At 37.3% G+C, this 17640-nt stretch overlaps 1 protein-coding gene across 1 annotated transcript; it reads left to right on the forward strand.

Moving 5' to 3' along the window:
- The first annotated feature begins 7553 nt into the window (after positions 1–7553).
- Positions 7554–12900, forward strand: LOC139736445 (cyclin-D1-binding protein 1 homolog). The gene is made up of 6 exons (XM_071647198.1): positions 7554–7860; positions 8570–8666; positions 9232–9379; positions 10885–11055; positions 11728–11889; positions 12732–12900. Exons 1-6 carry the CDS (start codon positions 7686–7688, stop codon positions 12891–12893), a joined length of 915 nt encoding a protein of 304 aa, XP_071503299.1. The 5' UTR covers positions 7554–7685; the 3' UTR covers positions 12894–12900.
- Positions 12901–17640: the final 4740 nt, after the last annotated feature.

Here is a 17640-nt window from a genome sequence, read left to right on the forward strand (position 1 = left end):
TTTTGCGCCATGTGATACTTGAACAATGTAATAAAATATTTTGCAAGAGCTTACTTATGTCTGCCGATACATCTACTGTAGTTTTTTTTTTTGCGTTTTGTATTTTTACTTCTACATTATGTCACGATCAGGCCTTGTGAGATAAATAGGCTCATACGAAATCTGAATGTGAGAAAATAACAAATAGAACAGGTGACAATTTAGCGGTTTGCTTCGACTATGTCTCGTTCACTTCTTTACACTAAACAGTTCAAAAGATGAAAAATAATGACATTATACTAGCCTGGACGTGAGCGGAATTCGTTTGTGTAAGAGTGTGTATGTGAGAGTATGTATATGTGTATATATGCGTATAGAAGCATATGTTTATACCAAAAGTGGGTTCATGCGTGTGTGTGTGTGTGTGTGTGTGTGTGTGTGTGTGTGTGATAACTTCATTGGGCGAAACAACGTAGGATTATACAGTTTAAGGGCTTTGCAGCATTGTTGGAACCCCCTTATAATGATAGATAACATTAATAATAATAATGATAATGATAATAATAATGATAATGATAATACTGAATAATGAAAATAATTTCCCATAGGCCTACTAGGCTCTTAGCTGGTTTATCATTCCTCTGAACAGACAGATTACGCCACTGCACTTGAATCAAACTCAGAATGAGAATGCTCTAATCTTTTTAAAACATAATTCAATAAACATTCTTCAAATCTGCTGTTTGGATTTGATAATTCGATAAATACAGTTTGCTCTGGCTAGGTTATCATTCAAAACCTCTTCATACGCTTATCTCTGACGAAATCGCTCTCATTACTTCTAACATTTTACCTCTGCCATTTTTACCTCTGCCATTTTTATCCCTGCCATTTTTACCTCTGCCATTTTTACCCCTGCCATTTTTACCTCTGCCATTTTTACCTCTGCCATTTTTACCTCTGCCATTTTTACCTCTGCCATTTTTACCCCTGCCATTTTTACCTCTGCCATTTTTACCTCTGCCATTTTTACCCCTGCCATTTTTACCTCTGCCATTTTTACCCCTGCCATTTTTACCCCTGCCATTTTTACCCCTGCCATTTTTACCTCTGCCATTTTTACTTCTGCCATTTTTACCTCTGCCATTTTTACCCCTGCCATTTTTACCTCTGCCATTTTTACCTGGCACCGTTTATTCTGCCGTTGCCTGTCAGCGCGATGCATCACACGCGTGACAATTCAAAGAGCTAGGTGACAGATACTGAGCGCGGTAATGTTATGTTTTTCCGCTGAAGACCCTTGTTTTGTTTTGTTTTGTTTTGTTTTGTTTTGTTTTATTTTTTTGCTTGACAGCTGAAGAAACCCGGAAGTGGAAGGGGAGAGATGAGCTGATGACCTTTTATTTTTGTTTTGTTTTGCTTGCTATGCAGCTGAAGAAACCTTGGGACCGTTTCATGAAACTTTTTGTCAGTGATTTACACTGACAACTGTTAAAAGCTACTGAAATCCGTGCGTCTGATTGGCTGATAGCAAATTTGTCGGTGAAAACCTCCGACGAACTTGTTGATGAAACGCCCCCCCCCCCCCGGAAGTGGAAGGGGAGAGATGAGCTGAAGACTTTTTTTTTTTGCTCATGAAACCCGGAAGTGCCCCCTCCCCAACTTTTGAAAACGCTCCGCCGGCCCTAAATACGGCTATGCGATATTTTTCCAAGGATATTCATTTTTCTTCATTTTTTATTGAATATAAAATCTCAAATATTACACCGATATTGCATATCAGATCGAGGAATTCAGAGACTCCAACCCCAAGCACCTTCTGATCTGGAGATTCTCCCGCCCGAAACCCCTAACAAACGGGAGACTCCAAGTTGATGTGTGCGAAGCGCGAAGTTCCTAGGGTTTTAGATGTTCTCTGGTGCTATCTAAGGCTTAGTTTTTCAACATACAATAGCAATAAGTAAGAAATCCTTTCCACCGGGAGACACAGAGCCAGGGCGGGAGAAATCAAATCTCAAACGGGAGAACGGGAGATTTTGCGAAAATGGGCTTTCGGCGGGAGATCTCCCGTCGAAAACGGGAGGGTTGGAGTCTCGAGAGTTTCCTCGCGCGTGTGTGTGTGGGGGGGGGGGGGGGGGGGGAGGCTCCGACACCCTTGTCAGGGGCGGATCCAGGAATTCCGTAAAGAGGGGGCGCGTTTACAAAATTAAAGGGGGGGCGCACGCACCCCTCCCCATTTTTTCTTTTTATTTCTTTTGTTTCAACAAAAAATAAAGGGGGGGGGGCGTGCGCCGGTTGCGGTCCTCCCTGGATCCGCCCCTGCTTGTTACCCCCGTAAAGAGATAAAGATGCGTAACTGTCCAATTTCAGTGAGGTTGGCTCAGCCTCAGATGCGAGTGGTGCGAATTCTACAAAAAGTGTTACCACTCACTGGGTCCTGTGCTCTCACTTTCAAGTACTTGTGCAATGTATCTCCATGAGTTTTGTACTAGTATCTCATTGCGCAATGATCCGCAATACCAATGTACTGCTATGATCCACGTGGGAACATGCGCCACTGACGTACTACACTGTAGTAGCTAACGTTAGAGCTTTCGAGATGAGAGTTCTCTGTGGATGCAGATCGGGGAGTGTTCCATCAACGTTTGTCAGCACTGCCACGGAGTTCTGTGGTCCTGCGGGACCTGCCAAAAAGCCTGTGTTCGTGAGAAGAGTGAGTACCGCGACTCTAACAATCTTGGTTTTGTAATGCTTACGCTTTGATACGTTTATTGATGAATGGAGAGAGAGTCACGGATGTTACTTTTCTTTATCAATAAAATTGCAGAATATTGTGCTGTCCGCGTGAGTCCCACACGATAAGATCTGTGTTTGTGATTGTACCTTACTTGCATTGCAGCAGGTAATTTAGGCCCTAAATCTAACGTTAGATTCTTAAAATGTCGACAACAACAATAACGACGTGATGTTGATATTAAAGTCTGCAAATACTACTGCTGATAATGTACTTTATATGCCTAACGTAATAGAATACAGACCTGTCTATGGTGATTCTATCACTAAATTTATCTGAGAAGCACTTTTACTACTCAGTTCTAGATGATGATGTCTAGAGTAGAGGAGGTCTAACTCTTTTTAGACCTCTACGCTCTAGATCTAGATGATATTTGATAATAATAGTAATGATAATGATAATAATGATAATAATCACAATAATAATAGTAATAATAACATCAATTCATAAAGCGCAAATATTCTTCTGTGCTGCAAAAGCTTCTTATGTGCTAGAGCTAGCCTGACCACACCGCTGTGCTTCGCACAGCACTCAGCAGTCTGACATGTACTAGTCTAGTGTTTAAATGTTGTAAACGATCGTCGCTTTTGACGGCAAAATCACATAAAATGTCTTTTATTTTGTTTGATTTTAACAGTAAGATGATTTTTACCACTCACCTACATCGTATTTTGCTGATGGTTGAGTTGAATTTGGTGTTTTGTGGGTATCCAGACCTTATTGTTGAATGTTTGTGTAAAGTGCTGTGTATAGTTAATGTGCATGATGTTGATAATGAACAGTTGAATAAAAAGATGTGTTTTGAGTCTTGATTTAAAGACTGCTAGTTTACAGTTCTATTCTATTAATTGTGTTACTGTCTAATAGTGTGTATTGAACACTATTTTCAGTCGATTTTTACAGCAATAAAAAATACAGAGCATCATTGGATTTTCTTTAAAAAATTAGTAAAGTTAATGGGGGATTTTACTATTAAAGATAATATAAAGTTTTGGTACCGGTACCTCAAAAGTTTCCCTGAATTTCCTTGTCTTAGTTTGTGTTTCAGGTTAAAGTGCCTTTCATATAACTAACACTGTGAGACTCACTCGCCCCAAAGTGCTCTCATGTCTTAGTAATCATGCAATAATGGTTTCATACCAGAGCCGTCGCGTTAACGAGAATCAATATACAGTACACGTATTGTACGAAACCATTACTGCATGCATGATAACTGCGACCAGCAGCCCCATACGCATAGCTAAATGGGGCTGCGCATTGTAGCATTCAGGATCACGACAGATGTAGTATCGCGGGTAAATATCAGCTTAAAATCCAGAAATTTCTTCAATTTGAAGACTCACCAGTTAAGGTGAAGTATTGGAAACAGGCTTCGGGCAACGTTTGGTTCTGCCAATAGTCCCTTTCTGTTCGAATTGATGACTGAATGTGACTCGGTCGAGAGGACCTTGGGAGAGCTACACTGAATCGACGGCCAGCGCATGCGCACACAGACATCTTATCCGTTCATGGATTTGAAATTTGCGCTGACCGTCGATTGGACCTGAACTGCTATCTAGTATCACTGTATCAGGTTTCCTCGTACACACATCGTAAAAAGAAAACAAATAAAAAAACAAAAAAACACTGTAAGCTGTAATTACTAGAAGTAAAAATTATCTATAGGAAAGACATCCTTGTAAGTAATATAGTCTATCTCCCCCCCCCCCCCACTAATATTTCCATTCCACTCTATCCTAAACTACAAGAAAAAGTGTAGTCTACCCTAACCTTGTTACAAGCTTATGCACAGATGCACATTGCCGCACACAAATTGGCAAGTCAAGTGAGGGTATGGCCTATCATCATCATCATCATCTGTACGGGAGTTGAGAGTGTCCTGTAGTTCTCTCGGTCGAACGCCTTCGATGCAGATGTCATCTAAAAAAAAAATAAACTTTAACTTTGTGTGCAGCGTGCATGGATGTCAGACATAGTTGAATTGCTTATCTGCCCAAAATTTATTGAGACCATTTTTGAAAATATTCAAACTTAAAGCAGTAACCAATTGTTCTAGCAAACTATTCCAAGCATTGATAGTACGTTTGCTGAAAAAACTGCTTCTAAGATAAAGTCTGCAATGGGTGCTGAAGAGTTTCATAGTTTCTATAATGGGGGGCATAAGGAAGTCTAGTCTTGCTGTTTTTTATTTCACAATTGTCATACATATATTTATTGTGAGCTCTCCTGATCACCTTGTGTTTGGCCCGTGTTACATGTTGCATCTAAAGATTTGAGAGATTGTTGTGTTTTAGCTATGACTGTCTTGCTATCCTGTGTGATGTTGGTGTTTATTGTAAATTTCCACTTATACGTCTTCTGAATTGGACATGATCTGAAACTTGAGTTTGGTCAGCCATCTATGATCTCAGCTGCTGATGAGTAGGCAGCTTCACTGTCTCGAGCATGATAGTCAAGGTTCTTAATCAAGGATATACTTTGGAACCTTGTAGCTCACTGCCACACATTTTTAAAGGTTTTCTGCTTCATTATATGGGTTTAAAACTGTTTTTGTAGTGTTAGGTTTGATCCACTACCACTGAGTGCAAAAAGTTATCGTTGATAAAATGTGCTTGGTGTATGAAGCTCTCCAGAACAAGTCAGCAAGTACAATTGCAAGTGATAAGTTGGAATCAAATGTTTAAAATGGGGCACCATAAGAATTTAATTCTGTACTTGTAGTATTCAAGCAGACAGCCAGGTAAGCACTTTTTTTTTCCATCACCCAGGAAAGCTAACCATCTGAACTGTCAGTGAAAAAGTCTGTAGAACGAATATAGTCTACTAACATACATTACTGGTATTCTTTCATCTTAACAGAAGATAAACTGAGTGTTTGTAAAAAATTAAGACGTTAAGATGGCAGCTCCAGAGCAGAGCCGAGATGAGATTTTTGCCAGCTTTGCTGACAACATGCAACTTGTGCTCACCAAGTTGAAAGGTAAGTTATAACAAAAAAAGGAATAAAAGTTGTTGTTGCTACAATGTCAGTATTTACCCTCCTTACCTCAGCAGTTATTTTTTTTACTTTTTTTTACTCTTAAAATGATCATTTCAAACACTTTTCTTGACCTTGATACAAAAGAGGTTTCTCCCCAGAACAAGATCAGATGAAAGTAAGGGTTACAATTTGAGCAAAACAAACAGAACAGAAAAGGACCATTACTGATTAAAGTGCAGGTCAACACCTTGTTAACTTTATCAAATTGAGTAAATTAAAACATAAAGAATGGTAGCAGTTCCTTAAACGTAAACTTGAGAAAAATGGGTAGGCCTAAGTCTCAGATACCTTCAGGAACTAGGGTTGTTGGTCACAATGGTGTAATTTAAGCAGATGAAAGTTATGATGTCATTACCTGGCTTGAGAGTTGTGCTCTGAAAACATACCAAAAGGTTGTGTTTATTGAAAGGAAATACGAATATTCTGTATCCCTTGCTTCAGATAATTGTATGGTTGTGACAGCCTCACAGCTATAACTTTAATGGGGCTGTAAGTTTGCTTAAATCTGACCTAAAATATGATTGCCACGAAAGTTAATGTGTAAACTTATTTGACTGCTGTGGAGTGATATTATTATCACCTTGTTTGCTACATGAAGTACCTGAATATGATATCAGAACAAACTTTCTATGAACCAAACCAAGCTACAATTATTATGTTTTGGCTAAAGGAACTTCATATGGAAGAGTGCATTCTAATCTTGAAGTGTTAAAACTTAAAAACTTGAAACAGTCTGATGATAGGATTTCATCAAAAGGTCTCTAAAAGAGATGTATATTGTTACATTTAGACATTCACATAGTCATTAAAGCGTAGCTGTGTTTGCAAAATATAAAATTTGGATGCTATGTTGACATTACTGCATTTATTCAATCTGCGCCTTAGCAACCTTTGCGGCATCAGATTGTTTAGAACTGTCTCGTCATCTTAGTTGTCCATATAAAACTGAGTTAAGATAATTAATTCTTGCTGTTTGAACTGTGTATATGCCTGACACCATGAATTAACATCAAGTGTTTTATATTTTGCTATATTAGATAATGAGGACTCGAGACAAATGGCTGACAGTTTCAACTTGACCGAGTTCTGGATTAAAATGGGTATGTACAAGAAAGAGTGTTACTGTAGTCAGAGTTTATGCCTTTCATTCGGTGTGGGTTTAACAACTCTACCCCCCCCCCCCCCAAAAAAAAAAAGAAAAAAGAAAAAGAAAAGAAAAAGAAAAAAAAGAAAAAAAGATAAATAAATTAAATAAAAGATAAATAGAATAAATAAAAAATACATAAATAAAAGTTTACCAATGCAGTGAAATACATACTGTATACAATGCTTCAATGTCATAGCCTAAAGATATCATTGATGAATATTGATCACTATGCAAATGTTATTTTTCTTTTTACTTTTTAATGTGTGATATTTCACGCTGAAGTGGGTGCGTCAGCTTTACAGCACACTGAAAATTATGGTGGCTCACATAAGGCATTAAGGGAACTGTAAACTTGCGGGAAAATAACTGTATATTATCATGTTATGGATAAGGAGACTGAATACTCAACGTGCCAAACTCATCTGGTAAATTTTATTTGGATTTCAATCAACAAAACTGTACTTTTTGGCCATTTAGTACATTGTACATGTGTATTATATCCAATGTACTAAATGCCTAACAGTATAGTTTTGTTGATGAATGTTATTCATTAGGGTGCAGAAGCAGAATAGTTTTTCATTGTGAGATATATTCATGACGTAGATGATCTTTTATGAGTAGGCTTTGCTTTTGGAAGGGTATAGCTTAATTTGAAGGGAAAGGGACTAGGTCAACATTTCATTGTAAGGGAAAGGAACCCTAGTAGACACCCTTGATTTTGGTTTATGAATTCTACAGAGACTGTGTTCAAGGCTATGTCCTTTGAAGCAACCAAACTAGCAGCCTGTTTTACCAGTCCTCCACCACCCAGTGCTCAGGAATGCCAGTCTCTGCTCAGCTGTGTTGAGATGAAGATAATCACCCTGGTTTCATTCTATTACTCTCTCCCAAAGGAATGTGGTAATGCCCGTTATGCATTTTTCTTTAGTGACTATGTATTTTTTTTTTTTATGTTGAGCCACATTTAACCCATTGCAAGTGTTTAATTCAAAGTTGTCATTATGTTTCTATATAGGCAGCAAAAGTAAGATTGATATGTGCACAAGAAATAGAATGCTCATTTGAGATTTTATTTAAAAAAAAAAAAAAATCTTGTGCAAAGCTTTAAAGCTAGAATCATCTCTGTAAGACTTGATGCAGTCAAAACTGCCATGATGATATGTTGCAAATGTACTGAAGCAAATTTTACCTGTATTAGTGACTCTTCTTCACAGGCATAATGAGGATATGCATCTGTTACATTGCATGGTTTTGTTTCAGTTGAATGAGAGTGATGAAATGTGACACATAAAGGAGCATAGACAAAGTCTCTTTGCCATGATGATAAAAACAGCCAAATGTTAACTAACTTTCTATATGTGCAGAATCATTGTGCTTCAATATATTTTGAAATTAGGCATTTTCATCAGAAGGAAATAATGTGCATGAAGCTGTCATACATTCATATTTCAATGAACTAAACTTACAATAAACATCATGCTCTCTTCAGTACCCGAGTTTAGGACCATGCCTTACTGTAGCTCTCACAGATATGATGAGATCATCCATTTAGCTGCATGAAATAGCCATATTAGACAAAGCCTTGTGTCTTGTGATCTGTTTCTCACAGGACTGGCCCTCAGGAAACACACAAGGAATCTGGTGATTGACCTTGTTGAAGGCATCAAGGAACTCTCTTTGAGGATTAAAAGCGCCAACTATCAAGGGTAAATTCTTACAGTGTCAGGCTAGAAGAAAATGAGTAATGTTGTGTATGCCATGTATGTAGGGAGTGGTTAGATTTGCAATTTTGGCCCACAGTGCTGGAACTTGGCGATTCCCCCCACTATGAGGATGATGTACATGACAGGTACATTCATGATACTGGAGGCAATACTATGACATGTTGTCTATTTCACAAATATAAGTTGACTTACAAATTTCGAAACAAACAATCAAAATTGAAATTATATAGCATATATGCAGTAGCTCGTGATAAGACTTCATGAGATGCTGTCAGAAGATTCTTGATTATAGCCCCTAACTTTCTGTCAGATTTTGTTGGCTAGTCTAGGTTTTAGACAGGGTAAATCTGCTGCTTAATATTTTTATCTGCATGAATTGATGTGTCAAGCATTACTTGCAGTAGTTACAGAAAGATGACTTTTGCCATGACTTCCGATTTCACCCATGTATCATAATTGTATGCAATCACCTTATGTAGTTTGTGTGATTCCCACTGTTCGTGTAATTCCCACTATTTGAATGTTTCCTAACATTTGTTTGCTGTAGAAGTGAGGAACAGTTACAATCAACAGGAGCTGTATGGGCATCTTGTGACACCATCCAAACTGCAGCAAAAAATAACAAAGAAGCCACGTTAAAAGAACTGAAGGCTGTGGGAGGGCTGGTCAAGGATGCAGTGGAAGAGCTAAATGAGGTGAGAAAGAAATTTGGCAAAAGTTTCATCCATTCTGGATTTTTTATGCCTCTGCCACGAAGTGGTGCCGGAGGCATTATGTTTTCGGGTTGTCCGTCCGTCCGTACGTACGTCCGTCCACATTTGTTTACGCAATAACTTGAGTAATATTGACTGGAATTTTACCAAACTTGGTCAAGTATTAAGTATGATAGGGCAATTAGTTGATTAGATTTTGGGTGAAATCAGCCAAAGGTCAAGGTCAAATCATGAAATTGTATCCGTTTACGCGACAACTCCAGACTCAAATTTAACTGTTTACGTAATAACTCAAAACTAGATGAAGCAGCTTTCATCAAATTTGGTCCAAGGATGATGTATGATGGGGCAATCAGTTGAGTTGATTTTAGTGATATTGGCAAGAGGTCAAAGGTCAAAAGGTCATGGTCAAATGCTAAAAATGTTATTTCCCCCATATCCATGCAATGTCCGAAGGTATTTTTTTTTTCAAACTTAGTGTAGAACTGTACTACTGCATAAAGATTCTCCAGAGAGAGTTTCATGTCATGAGGTCAAAGGTCAAAAGGTCAAAGGTTAGGTGAGAATGTTACAATTTCACTTTCTTGCAAATGGTTCAATGTATCTATGGAACTTGGTACATACGCATTTGATATGTACTGCATGGCAGGGATTATCTAGGGAATGTAGGGGTCATGGGTCAATAGTCAGGGGTCAAAGGTCAAGGTCAACTCAAAATTTTACTATTTCCCTCATTAACTAGTATTATATGCAATGCTTGCATTATCATTTTTAAAACTTGATATATACATGTATTACCTAATGTAGATTCTCTCAAAGGTCAAAGGTTAAGGGTCAAAGGCCAGGTTTAAATGCAAAAAAAAAAAAATCTATTTTATGCTGTAATTACACTCCTTCTTCATACCTTCAAAATTACTCAATGTATAAACTTACAAAAGGGTCGGTCAGAAGTCAAGTAAAAATCCGCACTTCCCCAAATGCGTGTACCTGCACTCTTAGTCAATTATAGCAAACCTGACATTTCAATATTTTGTCAGTCATCACACATTGTGAAGACATTGCACCATTCACCTATTGGGAGAATCATGCATTATGGCGGAGGCATCAGTCGCCATAGCGACATTTCTAGTATGTACCTATCTCACCTTACACTCTTTTAATTCATTCTCCAGTAAATTCAATGTCCCATAAGTCAGCTGTCAGTAACATTTGTTTAAATGGTGAGTTTGTGTCAGATATATCCCTCTGCAGTGCATGAAATTGTACAATAATCTATTGGTAAGAATGATGTGGTAAGTGCACCAAGTCAGTAAACTTTGGGTGGATATTTTTTGAATACCACTTTATTAGTGTCATTGCCAAAAGTAACAGTACCAGTATTGCCTATTTTGAGTGCTTAGGTACTTATGAAAGTCTTACATAATTGTCCTGATTTGAATTACATTTAGCAAAGTACAAGTAAATACAAGTAAATGTCTGTTTTGTAGGCCAAGAACTCTGATGGGAGCAGTGCAGGAGGGTTAGATGAATTAGAGTTCCTGCTTTCAGGAGGTCAGCAGCCAACTGACCATGAAGATGATGCAGTGTGGTCAGATCAAGACAGAGCTGTTATTCATCCATGTCTTGGACTAGCCAATGCTTGCAAAGCTTGTGTAAAGGTAAGTCCAGAAATACGATTATCAAGGCTTGTTCCATGTTACTTGTGTGTTTCAGCCAGCAAATTAATGAGAACTGTCAGTACTTAGGATAACAAAGATGTATGTGGCACTTAAAAAAAAAAGAATAGAGCAAAACCCATGATTTCCTAAGTGTTCTGCTGGGAAAAGGGTGGGGGTAACCCTTGAACCAACCAATAATCTACAACCCATACAGTCTCTGATGTACTTGCACTGCGTTGTGCTACAAGCTGTTAATATTAAATAATTATGGTCACATTTTCCTCTGCCAAGCAGTTTCTGTAATCATACCCTGTATGTACATATTTATAACAAAACATTGATCAAGTATATTAACATTGCATCTTAAGTGGTGTTATGATTCATGTGTGAATCTTCATGACAAAAACTAATGTACTCATCTGTATTGTGTGGATAATTAATTAATTTAATTTTGTGTGTGTTTACCTGTGTGTGTGTGTGTGTGTGTGTGTGTGTGTGGATAATTGGTCCTTTCACAGTGTTGCTGACCACATGGGCACATTCAAATAGTCTGAGTAATCATGTACAGTGTATATGTAATTTGTATGTAGTTTGAAAAGTTTTGCCTTACCTTCCCAAATATGCTTTGACTGTAGGGAAATTAGATTGACCTTTGATGTTCATCCCTTACAGAAAGTGTCTGAAGCAATCAAAAAGAATGGGAAGCATGAAGAAATGGTGGACATATCACAGCTGGATCACATTTATGAGTTATCTGAAGAGATCAGTCCCAACCTGGATGAACTTGTCTCCTGTCTCTATGCTCCCATGAGATATGCTGTTGTCAGAGCCAATGTAAGTCTTGAAAGTTTTTACTCATGCTTCTATTCGAACATCTCAGGGATTAGTTTTATGCCTTCACTTTGTGGTGGTGCTAGGGATATTGGGATAGTGGATTGTGTGTTTGTCTGACTATTTGCATACAATTGCTGTGGTGCCATGAAAACTGAAGAACAACTTCAGGTATTGTTAATGAAGCAGAATATATGTCTGAGTTACAATGTGAAGATTAAGCTAATTGGATTTTGGTCAAATGTTTGTGTTCAGTGGCCACATACATATTCAAAGCGTGAAAATCATTGAAGGATGTAAAATCAAACCAACTTTGTGCACAGACTAACAACATGAAGCATACAAAGAATTGTGTCTGAAATATGCATCAGTTGAAAACATGGAAATTGCTCATTGTGCTTCACTTAAAATGAAGCCTTCTTCGTACTCATAGAATGTCAAGTTCAGAGCCTTTACGGTTTTGATAGTTCAGAATATAAAAATATTATTTGCATTTGCCTGTGTTCACATTTTCTCATTATCATTTCAAATAAATTAATGAGAGGATTATCTAATCTATGAGGTTTTCTGGTTCAGTTCAGTTTATTTTATTTTAGCACGGAACCTGCTTCAGCCAATGGCTGTTCTTCAGCTGGTCCAGTGTGATTAAAGATATCCATTTTTTCATTGTGTTAGACAAATCTTTTTATTTTCATTTCAAACAAACAAAATCATGAGAGGATTATTTACTGTGACAGGATTTCAAGTGTGATTAAAGACAGTTTATTTTATATTCTGTGTTGGACACATGTGCATTACCAAACTGTTCATGTTGTGTGTATTCTTCTATTTCCCCAATGATCCAGGCATCCCTTGTGTCTGAAGTACTACACAAAGTCTTGGGTGCTTCCAGGGAGTCCCACTTTGTGAGAGATGAGGATTCCCAATGGTTGGATTTTCTTGAGAAGGCTGTAGATCACAATGTTGATCAGATCAAGAACATCACTAAATCAGGAGCCCAGAGATGATGACTACCCAAGACATTGAAATTACTTTTTGCATCTGATCTCAGACAGATAGAGACTTTTGGTTCCGTTTAATAACTTTGAACAACGTCATCAGTATCATTATTACTAGTGTGCTTGCTAGGAATGTACATCACTGAGAACCCAAGTCTTCTTGGTGCCTAACCCTTTTTTCACCTGCAGTTCATTTCCTTGGAAAATGTGTTGTCCACGATGATGCAACGAACGAGGCCACAGCATGTGTACATTTTCAGATGTACAATATTTAATTTTCTTATAAAATATCCCTGTGTACTTTTTCTGTAATTATTATCTTTGATAGCAATTTCTGAAGAAACAAAATAGAAACTCTTAAAGATGAGCAGCAGCAGTAATGCAAATTAATAACTTCCCATGATCAATGTTCAACAGTGCAGAATTCTCTCATAAGGCCCAGTGCCATGGATGTACAATGTTTGTTTGTACCTCCATGCCAGTACTTCATCTAATGCCTTTATTTGTATTATCAACAAATGGACAATTTCTTTTTTTTTTTCTTTTTTTTTTTTGGGGGGGGGGGTGTTTAGGTAGTGTACCTTAAATTTGTATATTATTTCCTGCAGTAAGCGCATATGACAGGAGATACAGTCAAATATGAAACCTCATCATAACGAGTTCGGTTGTAATCAGGAACCCTTTCAACAGGGTGATCGGATCAGTCCCATTTTCCTTTGTGTTTAAACCTATATGGAAGAATGAATCTGTTATAATGACCTTGGTTATAATGAGATTCCAGTTATAACAAGATTCCGGTTATAATGAGGACATTTTCAGTGCATCATGATGAAGAAAAACATAAACAATCTGATCGAGTACAACGAGGTTCCATTTCTTGACCTGCCGCTTTCAAACACGCAACAAACGAAAAATTGAATACCGAATTCAGGCTATCCATGTATTCTCTTTCCCGTTCAGTAAATCTGTGCATTGTAGATGTATAAAGATTCCCATGCCATCTCTCTACATGAATTATCTGAAGCGGGAAGAGAAAACAAGCATGCTAGGCTCAGTCCCGCTGTTATTTCTTTTAGTCCCCCATTATCAGTGACAAACAACAGAGTTCTTGTCGTGTTTTCTAATGAAACAAGCGATAAGATACACGAATACCCTCCAATTTCTTAAATCATGATCATTGAACATAATAATTTGATTTTTTTTTCTCGAAATACACATGAATGATCATAAGATCAAACGAGATAACAACGTGACAAAAGACATACCCATTCAAAGCCTTTTCATCTAATGAAACTCATGGCAGAAAGTGGATGAATATGTTTTTGGAATGCATGTGCAGCTCATTATATCCTTTCCATTTTTAATTCTGACGTCAAGTTGTTTTGCTGCTTAGTAAGCATTGGAGTGTACAGCATTATGTAAAAGATTAAAGCCGAAATAGTTCATGAAATCATCGCGATCCTGCCAGGTGAAAATAACAGCACGTTGAATAACTAATGTTTTTATAGATCTGATTTTGTTCATTATCATTTACACTGCATTTCACAATTGAATATTTTCATTTTTCAGAATGGTCTATGATGAGGTAGAGATATGCGTGGAAAGGATCACGAATTCAGCCCTGTTGCGTATCTTTCAAGAACGCATGTACAAAATGCAAGGAGATTTTTGGGAGAAAATAAAGATCACATTTTAACCCCTTCAGGAGCATACATCCACAAACAATTACTGCCGAAATAAGTGAAATCATTGCAATTCTGCTGGGCACCAAGAGCAGAAAATTCCCAGCGAGTGAAATGACGCATGTTACTCTTCCTGCGCCGGTGTTTAGAAAAAAAAAGAAAATAAATAAATAACGCTTTTTAGACATGATTTTGTTCAATCATTTTACTCTGTGTTTTACAAACGATAATGTTCATTCTTTCAGGATGGTTCAATAAACGAGGAAGCTTCACGAATTAAACCCTGCCATGTACTTTTCAAGAACGCATGTAGAACATATGCGAAGAGCTTTTCGGAAGAAAAAAAACGCTGTCCAACATATTCAAAAAACCCAAATCATGAATTTTCAACTACCAAAAGAGTCACATTTTGAGACATTTTTTATTTTTTCAGGTGAGAAATAGCCAAACTACGACATCTAGTATGCACCAGATTGCACAATTTACAGCTTAAAGATGCTCAAGCTCCTAACCATGTAAGGAGGGGGACCCCTTACATTGGCTGTTTGGGTGGCACTGATGCACCACAAAATCTCATGCCTAGCTGCTCTCTGAACTTGACATGTCTGAGATAATCGGTCTTAGCACAAATTGGTGAAGAGCCAACAGACAGGGCGTAGTGACAGAGGTTTTCTCTTTTAACCTCTTTAGAATCCCTTCATGTTTAGACAGGGTGTAGTTCATCACAGAACAGCAAGTTTGAGTTATCATTTTGTTGTTGATACTGAAGTAGATTTGACTTAATATATGTGGGGCTTAATGATAGGCCATGCGATCCCACAGTGAACCTAGATGTGTCTATATAAAGTATCAGAGTGATTAAGATACGTACACATAGTAAATCATGTACAATGTAGTTATTTTACATGTATTTGTCAGCATGAAATCTTTCACTGGTTCTAGTTCAGTGATGCAGGTAAACTCATCTCTTAGTTAGCCTCAGTGACAATTGATGATTCTCAAATAACATTATTATGCTTTGCAAAGTACATTGTATATACATTTGTAATATAATAAAGATGTTTTCTTCATATGTGACTACGTGTATTACCAAAATGCAGAAATTCTATATGATAGAATGTATTTGAATTGTGGAAGCATTGTAGAATTTAACTTTAAAAAAAAAAGCAAAAAGCTACAAACTGTCTTTTGTCTGTCATTGCTCTCAAAATCTACAAATTGTGTTTGGTGGGAAGGGTCATAGCCATGGACCAAACAAGAATTTTTTCATCCTTCCCAAAATCAGTGTAATTTATGTACACAATCAAGTACCGTTCTCTCCTGTTAACGGTGAGCACGTTTATAACAAAATTTCGTTACAACTAAGTAAAAATTCAGATCCTAAAATTATCATCATTAAAGTCTGAAACTGGTGTAAAATTTGCTTATAACGAACATGCTTATATATTGGAATTATTATACAACGAAGTCATTTCTGATCATGTGGCAATATTCCGAAGGTTCGTTATTCTTAAGGTTCGTCATTTTGGTTAATCCGAAAGTATGATAGGATTCTTTGTTATTCCGAAGGCTTGTTAATCCTAAAGTGACAACTAGTGAATAGCTTAAACTGTAGTAAAAGATTCGAAATTATAGACCTAATATAGTTTTCGAATTAACAAACCTCATTTCACTTTCGGAATACAAATGTTTGGGGTTTTTTTTGGGGGGGGGGTTTCATTGTCGGATTAATGAACCTTCAGAATAACAAACCTTATTTCGTTTTCAGATTGATGACCCTTTGGAATAACAAATCTTTGGAATAGTGAGCCTTGGAATAAAGAACCTTCTGAATTACTACAACTTCAATAGTGCACCTTTGGAATAACGGACTGTAAGCGGATCCTAAACCATCAATCTCTTTTAGTACGTTTGTTTTCCATTTTAAGCACGAAAGTAGGCCTTCATGTACAAACAACCATATGCCGTCTTCATGGAATGTAAAATCTTAAAAAAATTAATGAGAGCATTGCATTTATCATTACTTTTAGCGTATGATGAGTCAATAAAACATAACATATATACGCTGATTCATAGTTCAAGTGTTCTCATCAGAATGTACTATAACATATATATAACGTGAAGTGGGCTCAGCCTCGTCCGTGATGGGTGCTGCATTGCAACTAAGTCTAGTCATGACGGAGGAAGAAGGGCTGCTAGCAGACATTGCAGTAGTTCACTTATTGCCTTTTGTTGCCAAGCTTTTGACCCTTTTACAGGTCTTGTGAACTACTGCAACGTCTGCTAGCAGCCGTTCTTGCTCATAACTATTATATATAATACCGGTATATGTAGGCCTAATATGTGTATATACACATATATATAGACACTGTATGTACATGTATATCGTCGCTGGGGCGACAAGACCTCGTATCTACAAAATGTCAAATGTTCAGGAGAGCCAAAAAACATGGCGGCCAAAGCACTAAAGCGAATAGGATAGCCTTTCCTTGGACATGCCGTTGTGGCTTCATTTTTTTGGGTAAGACAGCTAGGATTTGGACAGGGCATCACTTAACCTATTATTTGATCACAAATCAAAATAAGTCATTTTCACCAAAATTGCAGATACAAGGTCTTGTCACCCCAGCGACGATATATATATATATATATATATATATATATATATATATATATACATGTATTAGGCCTACATATACCAGAAAGGCTATATATACACGTATACATAATAAGAAGAAGGAGTCTTGAATTCGCCATCCGTAGTTCCAACAAGAAGATTTTTATTCACAAAATGTTCAAGCCGCTGGCCGCCCTGGGCCTTCATCAGTGTAGTGTGTACTATATAGAGTACAATGAAAAGTCTTTAATTCTTTAGGAAAAGACTTATCATTTTGCTAGTATACTTGGATACACTGACGAAGGCCCAAGGGGGGTCGAACATTTTGTGAATAAAAACCTTCTTGTTGGAACTACAGATGGCGTATCCGAGACTCCTTCTTATAATAATAACATTCAAAGTCCAACACATGGAAAATTCCAAGGTGAATTAACTATATATATATATATATATATAT

Source organism: Diadema antillarum, unplaced genomic scaffold (assembly GCF_040938485.1).
Source record: "Diadema antillarum isolate AM-2024a unplaced genomic scaffold, OU_Dant_1.0 scf00000028, whole genome shotgun sequence".
Classification (NCBI taxonomy): Eukaryota; Metazoa; Echinodermata; class Echinoidea; order Diadematoida; family Diadematidae; genus Diadema; species Diadema antillarum.